This window comes from Fusarium solani (genome assembly GCF_023522795.1).
Source record: "Fusarium solani strain SB1 chromosome Unknown bctg00000005, whole genome shotgun sequence".
NCBI lineage: Eukaryota > Fungi > Ascomycota > Sordariomycetes > Hypocreales > Nectriaceae > Fusarium > Fusarium solani.
In genome coordinates this window covers 2,748,279-2,764,566 of record NW_027072153.1, presented here as the reverse complement: position 1 = coordinate 2,764,566, position 16,288 = coordinate 2,748,279, and the positions used below count along the sequence as shown (strand labels likewise).

Below are 16,288 nucleotides of genomic sequence, written 5' to 3'. Positions count from 1 at the left end.
AGGTTCGCGGGGGTGATGAGCAATCGCAGTGCTTGGCTCCAACGAGCTGGCCTTATCTCTACTTGGCTCTCCGGCCATCCTTGCCGTGCCAAATCTTTGAGCCATTTGAGCAATCCAAGTCAAGTGCGGAGGCCTCGTCCTCTCCGCACGCCATCGCAAATGGTTAGTTGTGTCGTTACGATATGCCAGATCCTGTCACCCTCTTTCTGGCTCTCAGCCAACCAGCGCGTGACAAGGTCTGACTCGCTTGGGGTTGTCGTCAGCTGTTGAGGCTGCTCCAAAAACAGCGACTTCTCACGAGGTTGACAGAGTTGCTATGTAATGGATCCAGCGCATGCCACCATCTGGCCAAGGTCGAGACCATGCCGTCCGTCCCCTGTCCGCACCTCGAAAAAGAACTCAAACCATTGTGCCCCCCAGACTTGAGATGATTAAACCGCGCCATATTCAAGCCTCTCGCGTCGATATCTTGGGGAAGCCTGCAAGTCTCTCCTCTGACGGGACATGCCATCACGCCCTTCTTATCAAAAACCGTCATCCTAGTCGTCCGTTCCCCCTCCAATCCCCGCACCATCTATCTCCCTCTTTTTGGTCCTGGTCTTTGCTACCCTGGCAGAGAATCAGCTCACAGGAAGCCTCGTTCTTTTGCTCGCATTTGACTGGATGGATGGATCGCGTCCTCGGGAGACCGTGGCGAAGTGCGGAGATTACAGGTCCCATCAGTAACCGCAGCTACCCTACACTGTCGTCTGGCTTGGAGAATTTCGACATCACAGGCTCCCGTAGTATTGAAATAATAGTTATTGAGTGATGATGTAGATTTGAAGCTGATGTATTACAGCTCTTGCCTATTCGTGCTGTAATCGACTAGGGTACAATAGGGGAACCTACTTGTGATTAGTGATTTTGTGTGTTGAGCTGTATAAAACACCATGAGATAAAGTTCATCGAGCAAACTTCGTTGGCGGCATAACGACGAGAACTATCGGGGGCTACGGCCTCTTTCTCGGCTTCCTAAGATCTCATATGCATAGTACTACTATTATCCCTATCGATTATGTCCCATCCGTCTATCTAGCACGTTGCCGATATCTCATAGCTTTGGGCTTGGTGACTCCCACTCCAAACCACGTACTGCCCCAGGGTAGCTCACCCATCATCAGCAGCAGATCGATACATAACATTCACGATCAATTCACTATGGAATGCTGCAGTCTTCCAGGCCTAATCGTCGCGTGCAGATATGCCAGCCTTCAACTATCAATCCGTTGCACGAATACAGCTCTTCGGATGACAGTCCCGTATCATAGCCTCACTATCAAAGCCAACGTCAGCGTCAAAACAACTGTCACATATAAAGTGTCACATGTAAATTAATGTCGTATACTTGATCGTATATCCTTATTTTCCATTCATCAAAAGCATCCCTAGGCACCAGAAACAACATCTCTTACTCTCACATTCGGGGTATCAAATCTCAACGCACTCCCACGAGCTCTTCCATCCCATCATGTATAAGGGTTGCCAGACTTCCATATCCGCTGCAATGCAAAGTATAGGCCTCGTGGGTAAAACTACCCAGCAGTGACTCCACCAGACAAAGAAAAATCCCAAAAGATATATCGCTCCGACGGTCCCCTTTTCCATCTTGAATCCTGCGTGTATGAAAAGTAATGAGTAAGGAATGAGCAGGATGGTCAAGTTGTCATTGACCATGTCCCTGAGAGTGAGTGGGTCAAGTGATAAGTAAAGGCTCATGTTGGCCATGCGTATCAATATCAGAATGACTGCAAGGGCAATAGACGGCCTGAAGAACAAGCATTCAGATCTGGAAGGCAACCAAATCCATCGCTCGCCGTCATCTAGGCATATGCAGAATCATAGCCTCCAAACGACATTTGCTGACTTATAGGGGTAGTAGGAGTAAGGCATGAAGCATCAGATGCCGAGGTCGTCATGCTCTGGGGGTCATAAGGAGCCGAAAAGGCTGGCTCCTGCATGAATCCAGCGTCCATCATGTCGGCATCGTTCATGTCGATGTCCTGCTCAGGCATGCTGTTGGCGATAGACCGAAGACTTCGGAGATCCTCGGCGATAATACCCCCTGTGGCCTGCTGCATCATGGCAAATTGCTGCTGCTGCCGAGGGTCGTACATCTGCGCCTGGGGTATGTTTGCATACTGAAAGTGATGCGGCATAGGTGCCGGAGCTGCCGTTGTCGCAGGCATCGTATGCCGAGGTGGTCGGGCGGAACGACCGGAGCGAACTGGACCAGGACGTGGTACATAGACACGCCGTTGAGAAGCCAGATACGCTGCCAAGTTGGGGTTTGTCCCCCGAGAAATGCGGAACTGATACTGATCGGCATCAGGAGAGGGACCCGAAGGTGGAAGAGGAGGTGCTCGCGACTTGTGTCCTGGAATCGGCTGGCGGCACTGGTCCTTGACGGGGTTGATGAAGTCCTCGCGGTACTTGGTGATGGAGGACGGCTCCGAACCGAGGGCAATGGCATATTGAACCATGAGTTGCAGGTCACCCAGATGCCGCGTTTCGAGTCGTTTCCGCAGGATGCCGCTGGACTGGGGATGCCATTGCAGACGATTTCGTTCCTCCTCGGGCCATGAAGAGTTCGCCCAAGCTCGCACCAATCCTGACTGCTTCAACAGATTTCGCATCCTTCCAGAATACGTCCACTCTCCACTGTTGGATCCCTCGTCGAAATGCTTCACCACGTGGGCCACAAACTCCTTAAAGGTCGAGTCGGCATCGTCGTCGCTGGGAGCCTCAAACACTTGAGGGCAGTTTTCGAAGCCACAGGCAAAAACGGTCTGAGGACACAAGTTCACCTTGGCCTCGTCGAGAGTCATGCGAGAGCCACCGTGGGCCTGTTTCAGATGGGTCTTGTACGCCGTCTGCCAGTCGAAAACCATGTTGCAATCCGAATGACGACAGAACCACTGGGCGTTGGTGTTGTGAAAGTCCTCGATATGACGCTTCAAGTCATTTTTACGCGTACACGTCTTTTGAATGTCTTCTTCCCTGCAGAAGCCACATGTGAAGGAACCCTTTTGTTTGGGTGCGTGCGGAGCCGGAGTTGCGGAATCACCTGACGGGGTCGTCGCGGCCTCTTCCTCTCGATGTGTTGACTGCGAAGTAGAAGGGCGAGTAGACTGATTCGATTTGCGACCAAGTAGCTTGGCAGTGCGTGCTGACACATTGGAGATGATGCTGCCACGGACAGAAGAGTTATCGGAGGAAAAGGTTCGCACGCTGGCGGTATCGAAGAGACTGGCGGCATCCTCGGACTTGACCGAGGAATAGGTACTTGAAGAGATGACTGAGGCTCCATCGTTGACTGATGGATACAGAAAATTAGCGACAACGAGGCTAAGGTAGACGCAGTCTCGACTTGGTGAGATTAGCGACAAGAAAGAAGCGGTCACTCACGAGAGATGGCAGGCGAGGTTGCCTCCTCGTCCATCAACTGGGCGACACCTTCACGACCATAGCGGCGCATAAGATGGCGGAGTAGTTGACGATCGAGCGAATCATCCTGATGCGACATGGAAGAATGTTGAGATATGCTATCGGCCTCGGACCACGAGTCCGGAGCCATGGTTGATGTCGGAAGATGGAGTTGGCAGGAGACGGGGAGATGGATTGGGGCGGTCGAGGGAGTAGTGGAGCCCAGGGAGGCGATGCCCCAAGCAGCAGCCCTGGGTTGGGTGATTGGTAGTGCAGGTCAGACCCCGTTGGTAGGGTACTGTAGTTCGGGGAATTTTTGTTGCGGCTGAGAGTTGGAGTTGGAAGAGAGTAGATAGATAATGTGCGAGGGTGGGAGAAGGGGAGAGAGAGGGAAGAAGGGAAGATCAAGGCCAGAAGCAGGCGAAAAAGGCGTGGCAGTGACAGCGCGACAACTAAAGAGAGGCCAAGCCAAAAAAGAAAGTCGTTTTGAGATTTGGATCGCAAATGACAAGCAGGAAACTGAAAGGGCCAAGCTGGAGGAACAGGGGTCACTAGGTTGGTACTGATAGCGGCCTGGGTGGGAGAGATAGCGCTACGCGATGCGAGAGGACGCGGGCATTCTGGGGTAGTATGGAGTTTGGAGAGAGGCCCCGAGACCCAAGGGGGCACAGACAAGGGGGCGGATAGACGGATGGGATATGATTGACAGGGAAGAAGAAGCAGAAGCAGATGAAAAGGAAAGCTGCAGCAGGTCAAACGTCAGCGGGGAGAGGCGAGAGTAAAAGGCCGACCGACCAAGTGTTGGATGACGGTCGATCTCTCTTGAGGAGGAGGGGAATGGACACTGCCCGGGCCCTAGACCCAACCTGGCCGGGGTATTCTTGTTGGAGAATTCATGGACACACAGGATTGACGGCGACTTGAGAAATGGAGACCAAGGCAGAGAGAGAGACGACGGGACTCGAGAAATGACGGGATGGACACTAACCAACGGTTTGGCCGAGGTCAACGTGGCTGGAACTTGAGGATCTGCGTCAGCGCTCGACACCACGGCCTTTTTTTCTAGGGCTGAGTGAGTGAGCATGAGTTCCTGGAGATCATCATCATGGTCAATCACTCTCTACAACTCTATTCAAAATTTGTCACTGCTCGTCTTGCTTGTGTTTCTCCTGCATCACAGACGCCGGCAAGTGGGATGAGCCATCCCGGGTGGAGAGAACAGGCTGTGGAGTTTTCTGAGATCCAGGCCCTGAAAGGGCTTGTGCGTCGAGGCTTGACCAGAACCTTATGCGCTGGAGAGAGTACGGGGGCCAAACTCTTGCAAGCCAGTCTGACTTGGGGATCGCCACTGAAACCATGTTGTCCCCGTCATGAGCTGACCTAATGGATTGCTGTGATGGATTGAAAATGGGATGCTTTGAAGAGTCAATAGCCTTGAACCCACTACCCCAGGCTTCGGATCAGGCCCCAGAGCCTTTCCGGTCATGGTCGTGCCTGGGCTTAGGTATTTGAGAATATCTACCTGCCAAAAGGGACCTTCCGACTAGTGTTGAACCCAGGCATTCGATTCGATCTCGAAGTCTTGGGACATTGCCAAGTAATCTTGACTGGCCAACTTACGATGCAAAAACTCAAAAGAAGGGCTGCTTCTTGACCAAAAGCCCAGACCAAGTGGGAACAAAAAAACTCACCCCCAAGATCTTCTTCCCCCGAGTCTCCCCTGGTGGGGCGCCTCCGGCGCGCCGTGCCACCCCAGGAAGGTGGTTTAGGTGAATCCATCTCGTCATGAGAATTGGCGTGCTTATTCGAGGGAAGACATGATGAGATCGCGTTTCTTGTGTAACTTGAAGAAATGTGATGCGTGGTCGATGCTTGAAAATAGAGAAAGAGGGTTGGTGGAAGAAAGATTCTGGGGGATCAACTGTGAGATTGATATATATTCTCGTCCTTCAATCCGAGACAAGATAACAAACCAACAGTCAAAGATCAAAAGACTCGTTGTTGTCAACCAACCCCATGATGGCTTCAATCCCCTCCTCGCCCCCAGGAACCGGAACGGGATGAACCTGAACTCTGCCCGGTCCCAGTTTCCCTCGTCAGCCAATAGGAGACGCGCCATTCAGCCAGTCATCACTGTCGAGCCATTAATCACCAAAAACCCCAAGAAAACCCGCCGATAAGCCTTTAGTCCCCCTCAATTGGGGGTCGAGATACCGACAAAAAGATTACTATACAAAAAAACGCATCTCCCCGTTGGCTGTTTCTTTACGACTCTGTCCTGCAATATTACTAGATGACTTTCTCAACTCGGGTCTCACGGCACTTAGAACAGACAACACACAAAAGAACAACACGTGAAAGACTTGAACAACCATCAGTTTTTCCCCAAACACCAGATTTCCCTTATCATCATCTGGCCGCTCCCCTCCCACGTTCCATCCCCTGCCCCTGATTCGATCGTCCGGTCCCTGTCCAAGAAAAAGCCCACCCCCAGCAAGGGGGAAAAAATAACAGGAGACTGATTTTGGTGACAGCCCCAGCGAAAATGTGTAACCTGTTTTCTTTCCACCTCTAGCCACCACACCCCCAGGTCCGTTCAATATCACCCCAAACCCAACCCCAAGGAAAACCCATGACCGAAGATGCTGACACATCGTCCGCTTCGTTCTCGGTCTGCTTCCGGCTGGTGTCTCTCTTGTCTCCCCTTTTTACCGGGACGCCGGCTTGTGCCTGTCATCCGTGCTTGCTAGCCCTGGATTTTTTTTTAAACTCTGAAAGCTTTGTCCGGGGAAGGTCGGGTCGCTATAGATCCCAGTTTGCTTGCTTGTCCTTGTCTTTTTTCTTCTCGTGTCGGTCGATCAATCTTCTGGGTCCTCGCCTTCATACCTCGGCATAAAAAAAGGACTCTCCAACGTAAACTTTTACGCCACTACATTCTTGGTCAAGAAATACGACGTAAACCTTCAAAACTCAAATAACCAAACCCCCATGGACCCTGAAATTCCTCTCCCCCTTGTCTCCCGTAACTTCCGGATCGTCAACCTCGGGACTTGAGGTGTGATTGATTAGATTCAATTTCGGCACTTGGGGAACAAAAAGGAAACCTGTGCCGTGCCGTGCCGTGCGCATTGTAGGCCCGACAAGGACATATACCGTGGATTTCTCCCGAGCGCAGAAAGACGGGCTCGGGCTGAAACTCGGGAAGAAAAGACGTATGTCGTGTAACCCATCAGTGTTGCACTAGATTTCGGTTCGACATGGCGTAACAGAAGGATCTATTCCAACCAGTCGAAGAAGCACGAGCTGTCAAGCCTGGTGCTATTCGTAGAGAAGACTAACGTTCTGGAACCTTGTTGGCGAATGTAACATCAAGAAATACGATATTCTGTATATGCTCTACTTTTCTCTAAGGTGCTTACTGTTGTATCCCATCTCTCCTTATGGCTTGACACCGTCCTGAATATAGTAAATTGCACTTCCCGTCGCGGGCCGACTCACGACAACGGCCCCCTTCCTCTGCTCCTCTGTAAGTTCCCGCTTGGAAAAGTACTCCTTCTCCAACGCTTCTGTAACAGCCTCGACCTTGTCCGCCGGAACGAGGTGCACGCTGCAACCTCCCCATCCTGCGCCGGTAACCCGTGCACCGTAAGCTCCGGACCGCAGCGAGATGTCGCAGATCTCGTCGAGCTCGGGGCAGCTGCACTGGAATAGGTCACGGCAAGACACATGCGTTTCATTGAGGAGGTGGCCGAGTTCCTTGTTGAAGGGTGTTGTGTCGGTTGCGCCCGTGTGGACTGGGTTCTCGAGGAGAGCCATGAAGTGGAGGACACGGAGGGCTTCGGTGAAGACGTGCAGGGCACGCTGACGGAGCTTGAAGCGTTCAGCCCGGACTGGGAGGCGGGACATGAAGCGGGCTTCAAGCTCTTCGACTGTAATGTTGAGCACCTTGGCCACCTCCTCTCGCGTATAACCCTCCTCCTGTGTCAGAGTGTTCTTTGTCACCTCGATCAACTTCTTAAGCTCCTCCTCCTTGGTAACACTCTTGGCGGCTGCGTAGTCTGAGCCATTCAGATGGTAAAAGAAGGTCTCGTGGAAACCCTGAAGACTAATACCCAGGGGGCCTGCGTCCTCTGGCAACTGAGTGCCTGGAGGGTTAAGGACCGCATTAAGATAAGCCGCAGCCATGCTGCACTCGACTACACGTAGGTTGTAGTGAATTGGACCTGTAACCTGCTTGTTGGATGTGACAAAGGACTGCACGATAACGAAGCAGAGCTCTGGATGTGTAGGGGGGAACTTGACAGGTCGAGCCTCGAGGCTTGGGCTGAAGGAGACAAAGAGGGCTGCGCCTTTCTCAGAGAAAACAGAGGCGGCCTGGTCCATGCTATGAGAACGGAGTTAGTTGTGTTATCGGATGTGTGCAGTCTTGATATTACGTACCCTCCCGAGTTGACTCCTACGGCACGCTCGTTGACGATGGCGAGCTCTGTCAATTCCTTCTTGTCCACCTCCTTCTCGCCGTTTGCCAGCAAGATAGCCAACGAACTGGTGCTAACTACAGCAGCACTTGAGCTCAGTCCTCCACCGACGGGAACTGTCCCGTCCATGAGGAGCTCCATATTGCAAGGTCTGAATCCAGCTCCATGCTTCTTCCTCAGCAAACCAAGCACACCTTGAAGTCCACTCTTGAAGTAATTCGTCCACTCCAGTTTTGTCGCATCGATCGTCACATCTCCGTCGATAGGAACCTCAAAGTCCCTGGCCTCAAACTTGTCATCCACATTAGCGATGCGGATGCGGAATGTCTTGGCGTCGTCGGCGACGGGGGTGTGAGACACGGCCAGGAGGGCGTCGGCGGTGATGGCCATGGGGAGCACCGAGTAGAGGGAGTAGTCAATGTGCTCGCCAATAATATTGACTCGTCCAGGCGAGCGAGCAACAAAAGATGCTGGATGTCCATATACGGACTCAAACTTGGTGAGGAGGTGATTCCATCGTGGTGCTTCGGTCGCGAGAGAGGCCGGAGGGTAGATGTCGGCGAGAGCGTTTGCGACGGGGACGGAGCGAGACATTTTGGCAATTTCTGCTTGTCTCTAATTGTCTTTAACTTGTGAGAATCTTGGGAGTTGTTACCCGCAAGGTCTCAAGTGTCGTTCGTTTCGTCGCGTGAGGAAGCTGTAGGCGTTGCAACGTTTCTATGCCCCGCTATTGCCCCTCGTGGGATGTGTCGCGGTTGCAGCTTGTGATTGATGACGTAGACAGCTTTGAAGAGCTCAATTTTGAAGCTCGTCGCGATACTTGGCCAATTCTATAGAAATAGAAGTCCAGCAGAAAGATCAAGAGTAAATGTACCAGAAAAAGGAACCGGCAGAGCCGTCGGGTCTCAACACATCTTGTACCCCGTGTTCAACGTTCGTCAACCCCTCAGCTTGTTGCGCCGAGTATATCCCCACCTATCGGCGTGTCGCCCAGGGTCTTTTTGCCTATGGTCAGTTCCCCGTAACAGGTATCGCGCGGTCCGCTGCTCGGTGGAATATGGCGCGTGGTCTTGAGCCTGTGGAGATTTCTCTGGATTGATGGGCAGAGCAGGCCTGAGGTTTTTTGTCATTGAGCTGGTTGTAGGGGTTGTGCTCGGCTCTAGATCCGACCGATGCATGACGTTTCTTTGTAACGGCATACCTTGGGAATCAGGTGAAAAGAACTCATGATTGGAAGGGATTTCAGTCAGGCAATAGTGGAATGATGGAATTGGTTCCAGTGGTGGGATGCGCGGGTGAACTATCGGGGCCAGTTCCACCGACGGCCGAATAGTCAACTCGCAATATCATCAAGTTGATGCAAACAGACCAGCAATGGCCATGAAACACTGCTTCGTAGCAAACAATCTTCACATCTGCACTGACAGCTGGTCAACACTGGCCCAGCTGCCAACACTGATCATTCTGGCTGCAATGCAGGCAGGCACTGGCAGCCGTCATGGCGATATCGAGCCTTTGGCCTCGTCATGACTTTGCTTCACCTGGTGTTCGTTCCAATCCAACCAACCCACCATTCTCAGTTGCTACACACGGGATAGAATCATTGCTCCTCTCGATCAATCACGAAAACTTCAGAAAACGAGGTCGAAATGTCCTACCCGGCGCAGGAGTTGCAGCCAAACACCCTGTACCTCACCATCGCAACACCCGAAGCGCCCTCAAGCGCCATCGCGCATATCTACGATGTCGACATGACCTGGCTTCAAGGCGCCCTGGCCGCACCCATGGAAGGAGCCGACAACTTCGAATGGGGAATCTACTGGCATCGAGGTCACCAAGACGGAACCTGGTACATGATGCACCGCATCGGCGATCCTGAATTGCCCACCTACCAACTTGGCCTCAAGATGAAGCATCCCTTCAAGAGCATGGAGATGAGGCAGTCTCCCCGCCTCCACCACCACGTCGTCGGACTCATCCGTCTCATGCGCATCACCGACTTGACCGGTCCTGAAATCACGACCTATCTCGACTGGCTCGCACCCAGGGCCGCCATGAAGGCGCAGCGGAGCGTCATGTGGGCAATGACGGTCTACGGCCGGACCAGGAAGCACGTCGCCAAGGTGCGCGGAGTTTGTGAGCTTGGGTTCGATACCTCTGGGTTGATCCGCGAGGTGCTGCAGTTTGCGCATCGTGAGATTTGGTATTCGTTGGCTGGACAGCTGCCGCGTCCGATCTTCCAGCCGCCTGTCGGAGTCGAGAAGGAGACATCTTGAAGCATTGCGTAAGGAGAGTCCTTGGACGGGTTCAATTGGTGAGTGAGGATCGTGAATGCCTAGAAAAGGTGAACGTGGCTAACTGTCGCGTAGCAAAAGGACCACTCTGTATCACAGCCTGTTCGTCGAATGAGAATGTTGATGATGGATTAAGAAGTGAGGCGTAGCGGGTTGACATGACATGGATGGTTCGTTGAACACGTTGGGTGACGAATACTCTCGATTGGTGCTGTTACTGTTCCTGGGCATGTTACGAGTTCTCGCACGTGAGATTGGACGAGAACTTAACACGAGGCGATATAAATTGTACGAGAGCCTAGGCAGAATAGAATGCTTTGCTGTAAAATGAAACCTGTTTTTTTCTAAAACCAGGTCGAGGGTTAAACAGGTTTGGCCCATCAGCCCTTCACCGTACCTTACAGCAGACGTGCCGAGGATACCGAAAAAGCCAGGGAGCAAAACGAAACGCCACGTGACACAAGGCCAGGCTGCTAGACATTCCTCCAGCCTCTGCAATCCAATCCATTTTATGCCAGCAAACTCCCTTTGAAAGCAGGTATCGAAAAAGAGACCGCCAAGACGGACGGGAATTAATTGCCAAGTATCGGACTCTGGAAAGATGGGACATCACAACCTTCGCTTTGACGGCGATCCTTATTCGTCCAGCGGAGCTTGGAGTCCGCCAACCAGCAGGGCAAAGTAAAACCGGCAGCCTCGGGAAGTGCTTTATGCAGAGTTTACTGACTTGGCGTTTAGTTTCTGTGAGGAGGACTATGTCATTACCTTGTATCTGGCAGAGTTTGTCAACGCCTTGACCAACGTCACCTATGGTATGTCTTGAAGCTTGGTGTGTAACCTTTATGTGCTCCGCTGACTGTAACCCTCTTTAGTCTACTTTGCTCTGCGATACATGTATGGCGGCTCTGGCAGACGGGGGATTCTACCCGCGAGATGGGACTTCATGTCCGTCTCCCTGCTGGTTCTTGGCATCGGGTCGTTCCTGTTCCACGCATCGCTCCGCCAGACCCTCGAGTTTGTCGATGAGCTGTCGATGCTGCTGCTCTCCTGGTCCATGCTCCGGACCATTCTCATAATGCGACAGACTCCCTCAATGATCCGCCTCATCACAGCAATCCTCCCCGTCTTCTTCATCTCATTCTCCGTCTTCTACGTCTGGTCGGCAAAGATCATCTACCAGGTGATTGGATTCTGGTTTAGCCTCATCCTCATCGGTCTTCGCATTCGGTACCTCTTGTACTGGCTCAAGCCGGGCTTTTCTGAGAAGCAGACACACGAGTGGGCCGTCAGAATCTGGACGGCGACCTTTATCTGCCTGTTTGGATACTTCATCTGGAACATTGACCTCGAGTTTTGCGCCGAGCTCAGAGATCTTCGAGCGAGGGTCGGACTTCCTTGGGCGTGGATCTTTGAGTTTCACGGTTGGTGGCATATCCTGACGGCTGTTGGTGCTAGTCAGTTCATGGGTGTGGTGCGAGAAGTGCGCGAGGAGGCGGCCCGTATGAAGCAGGAGTGATTGTTGGATATAGTAGGCGTTTGTCTTCATTCTGGACGAGGGTTTGGGTTCTCGCAGTGGTACATGTATAAGTTTTGTTAAACCATTAGAGCGCTTGGATTGTAAAAACATACTCGGTATGGGTGTATCTGATAGATGGCGTCAACCCAGTGAATAATCCATCTGATCTTGAGTGTCTAACCCACCCCCGACCAACTGGAACTGGCGTCTCGCCTGGAGGAACATGCATCTCTAAAACTCAAACTGCAAGCGGGAAATTATGAGACCGAGCGCCTTTTAGATATGAATAATTGCTGAGACCATGACCAAAGACTGAGGTTGGCAAGTTGGGCTCATGTCCCAGTTGCAGCTCCCGCTCGCCTTGAACAGAGTCCACCCGGCCGATGCCCTGTGACATGGAATCTTCCTTGAGCTTGGAGTGACGCTCATATATACACTGCATTCGAAATGATATAATTTGAACTTTCTTATATCTCTGTTGGATCGAACGAGTTTCGGGGATCCGCCGTCGGGTTGTAGCCTTGTGGATCGGATGGCTCTGGGGGAGTTCGTGGGCACGATGGACAGATACTAGGCGGCCAAACAGCCTGACTAGAAGCCATGTTTGAAGATACTGAGTGGTGTATTTCATGACACCTCTTCTTCGACCAAGAGACCGAAGCGACGCCCTTTTCGAGTCCTCTCAGGTTGGTACCAGAGCACCCACGTCCAAGCTCGGAATGAGGTCGAGTTTAGGTGTAGCCATTCAAGATGGGATGTAAACTCAGCTGCAACGGAAATGAGCATACGTGGTCTTGTCTAGGAACTCGCTCCTAATTGGTGTTGGAGTGTGGGAGGTCACAATATAAAGCTGGTCCGAAGCAGAAAGGGTTTGGGTTGACAAGGCTATCCATGGGAATTCCTTCAATAGCCCGCATAAAAGCTTGTAAGGAAGGCTCCGTGTCAAGTCATCGAACTAGTGCAAACTGCGATCGGAGGAGTTGTCGGCCTCCCCAAGCTGGGGCGTCATCGGTGAAACGTCAAAGGTGAAACGTCAAAGGCCAACCCCTGAGGCATGACCCAAAGATGGGGGCTCGGAGATGTGCTCGAGGGATTTTAGACTCTTGCTCATCATCAAACAGCGTTAATATGAGCAGCAAATGGGATGTTTGCCAAGTATTGGGTCCCAAGGCATGTTCTTACTCGTTGCCGGCTCTGCGACTTCCACGCCAACCAAGACATCAAAGCCACCCTAATACCACGTCGGTGATAAGTGGACGCTCTGGCGCTAATTTTTGCATAAGGGAAGGGGAAGAGTCCTCCGGGCATCGTGATGATGCGTTTGGGAGTTAGTTTAGGTGGATGGATATGGTCGAGCCAGGGACCAAGTTAGAACACACGCATGGACGAGGGCAGCAGTTCACTAAAAGACTAGAAATTGCCTTCCGAGGGCTACGGTTAGTAAAGAAGGATACTGGAGACAGAGAACAAAGCCTCCATGTAGTCATGTCTGGGTGGTCAAGGCTCTTTCTTTGTTGTCGGAAATGTCGCTCAACGCCGTATTCACCAACGCATCTTGGATCAACGACTAGCCACAACTAGTTCCCCTTTCGAGATGCCTAATAGCTGCTGGAGGCTGATTCACAATTAGGGACAATAGGGGGTGGATGTCTTGGCAGGTCAAAGAGTGTGGTGACTTATTAGACTGTTTGAGTCTCCAAATAGCTTCCATCTTTGTCTGCGCCAAACCCTCAGCTATCAATTCCACAGAAGTGTATTCTTACGGAACCGTTACATAATCGAGCCGACATCCGTCATACCAAAAAAACTCGAATCTTCACTCAAACAAGACCAAACCCCTGGCATGGAACACGGGTGGGCGCGTGACGCGGCAGCGGATAGTGACAGGCTACGGACCGGCACGTCTCAAGGCGGGAAGCCGCGGGAGTCCCGCTTGCCACGAGATGGGATGGGATGGGGGGAGCTTTATTTGAGCAAGAATGAGTGGGATGGATCGAATTTTGACGTGTTTTTGACGTGGGATATTTTGTTGGTGTAACGGGGATGCAATGCGTGTACCTCTACTAATATTCCGACGTCATTGGACCCTTGGAGAGGAACCATAAATTACCCCTCAACCCCGCCGAGGGCATCATGATACCCCGCCTTGAAGACGAAGGGACAGTTGTAGATAGATGGTCAACTTTCAGCAGAGGCCTCGATGTATGTATCAGAGAAATGAGAATAGTGTACCTCTCTTCATGTGCTTGTCAATCTGACACTGTCCGTTATAAACCTCCCACTGTACGGATCTCGGGTCAACATGAGGCCATGCACATGCACACCAGCCCAGCGCCCACCGACACGCCGCGCCAATCACGGTCCAATCGATGACCCCGAACGCCTCCCCCGAGACGTCATTCGTCACGCCTCGTCTGGAGGGACCAAAAGAGGGCACGAGAATCCCTCCTCTCTTGGGCAAAAGGCCGTGGTGTGCCCAATGAGGGGGGCGTTTATCTTTTTGCCCACACGAACGAGCCACTCGGGGGAAGGTCATGGTACTTCTTGCTGTGTTGTAGTGCGTGAGATGGAAAAATAGGACCCGTAGTCTCCCCCCACGAGGAATGGAAGGGGAAGCCCATTCACTGCCGCCGCTGACTGACTAGGCTTTAAAAGAAGGTATTCCTCCACTCTTGGTCTTCTCTCTCTCTTCTTCTTCACCAAAAACCTCCACAAATTCCATCAACTTTTCCAAATACTCCACATCACAAAACAAACACCAACTTCAAACTCAAAACCATCATCACCATGTCTGGCTGCGGTTGCGCTTCCTCCGGTTCTTGTGGTTGCGGCTCCGGCTGCACCTGCGCCGGCTGCCCTGTAAGTGTCTTGTTTCTTCTTGGTTAGAGTGAATGTTGAGGACTGACGGTTGCCAATCAAGCACAAATAAACTACGGCGCCGATGAGAACCCTGAGGGTTATTTGTTCTGGAGATGGGCGGCGTGAGATCGACTGGGGGATGGGATCCACTCGTTTTGAACAGTCTCGATGATGATGATGGCACATGAGATACAGATTGGTCATGAATAAATGCAACCTTTGTTGCCCATGTTGCCATGTTTGCTTATGATGTGATCAGTGAACTCTTACAATCCTCAAACTCCTTAGACGCCTCGGTGATCCGCTCCTCAATGATCTGCTCCTCAGCGATCATGACCTGACGGAAAGAATGCCAACACTGGGCTTAGAGCCTGGTCTTGCCAGCTCTCCTGTTGGACCGTCAAACCCCCGGTAATCTCGTGATCATTATCCATGTATTTGTTTCCCATTTCCTCATCGAAATCTTGGACCGACAACTGTTGCTCGTGCTTCCTTCCTCTCTCATACGCCATCAGCAGAGCCTCTCGCAGTAGTCTCGTCCCATACAGCACAGCCGCCAAGATGGACACGGCAAAGCTCGCCTGTGCGATGCGGCAGTATCCTCGGTTCTTATCCCAGGCGAAGGAGCAACTGCGAGTGAGGTACCAAGGTCGTGGGCTCGGGTGTTCAGGGTCGGATAGGTCGCCAGAAGCCTGGTTCGCGAGGCTCAGGCTCCAAAGCCACAAGAGGAGGACGTCGTAGAAGGCGCTGATGTATCGAGAGAGGTAATCGACATAAGACAAGAGTGCGCGGGCGAAAAAAACGAACAAGCCGAGTATAGCGATGCCAAAGTTGGACTCTGTCAGTCTTGAAACACCGTCAGCTCATCATCTCGTGATTGATTGTTGATGTTTCTCCTCACCTTTGCTGCCAGAGGTAGGGAACCTCGGGGGGCTCTCGATGGTTGGCGTAAAAGTAGATGCGCGTGTTGGGATTCGAGTTCCATCCTTCCTCTCCGCCGTTCTCCCAGAGTCTCGATCTGAAGCGATCCGGGTACGCGAGGCCAAAGAGGATGACGGCCATGAGGGCGATGGTCAACTCGACTAGCAAGAGGCTGAGGGGTACCTTTGTGGCGGCCATGGTTTGGAGAGAGTGTCGCAGAAAAGAAAACTAGTAGCTATCCCCCGGAAGAAGGAGGGACATGCAGCGGGGGCATTGCTTTTCCCATGTGGTGGACGTTTAATAGGTGATCTCCTGGAAGAGATTGGGATGCGTGACTGGTGATGATGCCATGAAGGTGTCTCGGTGGGTTGATTGTCTCGCCGCCGAGAGCCCACTGACCTCGCCGACTCGGCCACCACAACCACTGTATTTTTTTTTTACGTGCTGGGGGTGAAACTTGCTCATACTGCCGCAAGCAGGGATTATCCGGGTATGACACGTTGAACATGATATTGACACTGATTCACCCTTGTTTGTTATAATTAATTCCGTCTAAAAGACGGGCATTTACTGCTTGATTAAATCGTATTGACCTTGGTTGAAATAGAGTTGCTTGTCAAGTACGCCACCAGATCTCCCATGGATCCATTGTCCAGACCCTCTATTTCTGAACTTCGACTACTACCCATGCTGAACCTCTTGAACGGCTTATGTCTCTTCATGTCTCATTCTGCTCAATATGCCTCGCATTGCCC

At 52.0% G+C, this 16,288-nt stretch overlaps 5 protein-coding genes across 5 annotated transcripts; 2 read left to right on the top strand and 3 right to left on the bottom strand.

The window, feature by feature from the left end:
- Positions 1-1,862: 1,862 nt before the first annotated feature.
- MRS44_009316 (uncharacterized protein) lies at positions 1,863-3,616 on the bottom strand (the record flags this gene model as incomplete). The annotated part of the gene is made up of 2 exons (XM_046274269.1): positions 1,863-3,355; positions 3,448-3,616. The coding sequence occupies 2 exons, from the start codon at positions 3,614-3,616 to the stop codon at positions 1,863-1,865; spliced, it is 1,662 nt and encodes a 553-aa protein (XP_046125469.1).
- A 3,287-nt stretch (positions 3,617-6,903) lies between these two features.
- MRS44_009315 (uncharacterized protein) lies at positions 6,904-8,537 on the bottom strand (the record flags this gene model as incomplete). Its single annotated transcript, XM_046267921.2, has 2 exons — positions 6,904-7,849; positions 7,906-8,537. The coding sequence occupies 2 exons, from the start codon at positions 8,535-8,537 to the stop codon at positions 6,904-6,906; spliced, it is 1,578 nt and encodes a 525-aa protein (XP_046125470.1).
- Positions 8,538-9,441: 904 nt separating this feature from the next.
- Positions 9,442-10,219, top strand: MRS44_009314 (uncharacterized protein; the record flags this gene model as incomplete). The annotated part of the gene is made up of 2 exons (XM_065621247.1): positions 9,442-9,489; positions 9,542-10,219. The coding sequence occupies 2 exons, from the start codon at positions 9,442-9,444 to the stop codon at positions 10,217-10,219; spliced, it is 726 nt and encodes a 241-aa protein (XP_065477319.1).
- Positions 10,220-10,838: 619 nt separating this feature from the next.
- Positions 10,839-11,753, top strand: MRS44_009313 (uncharacterized protein; the record flags this gene model as incomplete). Its single annotated transcript, XM_046281686.1, has 3 exons — positions 10,839-10,918; positions 10,976-11,049; positions 11,110-11,753. 3 exons carry the CDS (start codon positions 10,839-10,841, stop codon positions 11,751-11,753), a joined length of 798 nt encoding a protein of 265 aa, XP_046125472.1.
- A 3,182-nt stretch (positions 11,754-14,935) lies between these two features.
- MRS44_009312 (uncharacterized protein) lies at positions 14,936-15,731 on the bottom strand (the record flags this gene model as incomplete). The annotated part of the gene is made up of 2 exons (XM_046277776.2): positions 14,936-15,458; positions 15,514-15,731. 2 exons carry the CDS (start codon positions 15,729-15,731, stop codon positions 14,936-14,938), a joined length of 741 nt encoding a protein of 246 aa, XP_046125473.1.
- Positions 15,732-16,288: the final 557 nt, after the last annotated feature.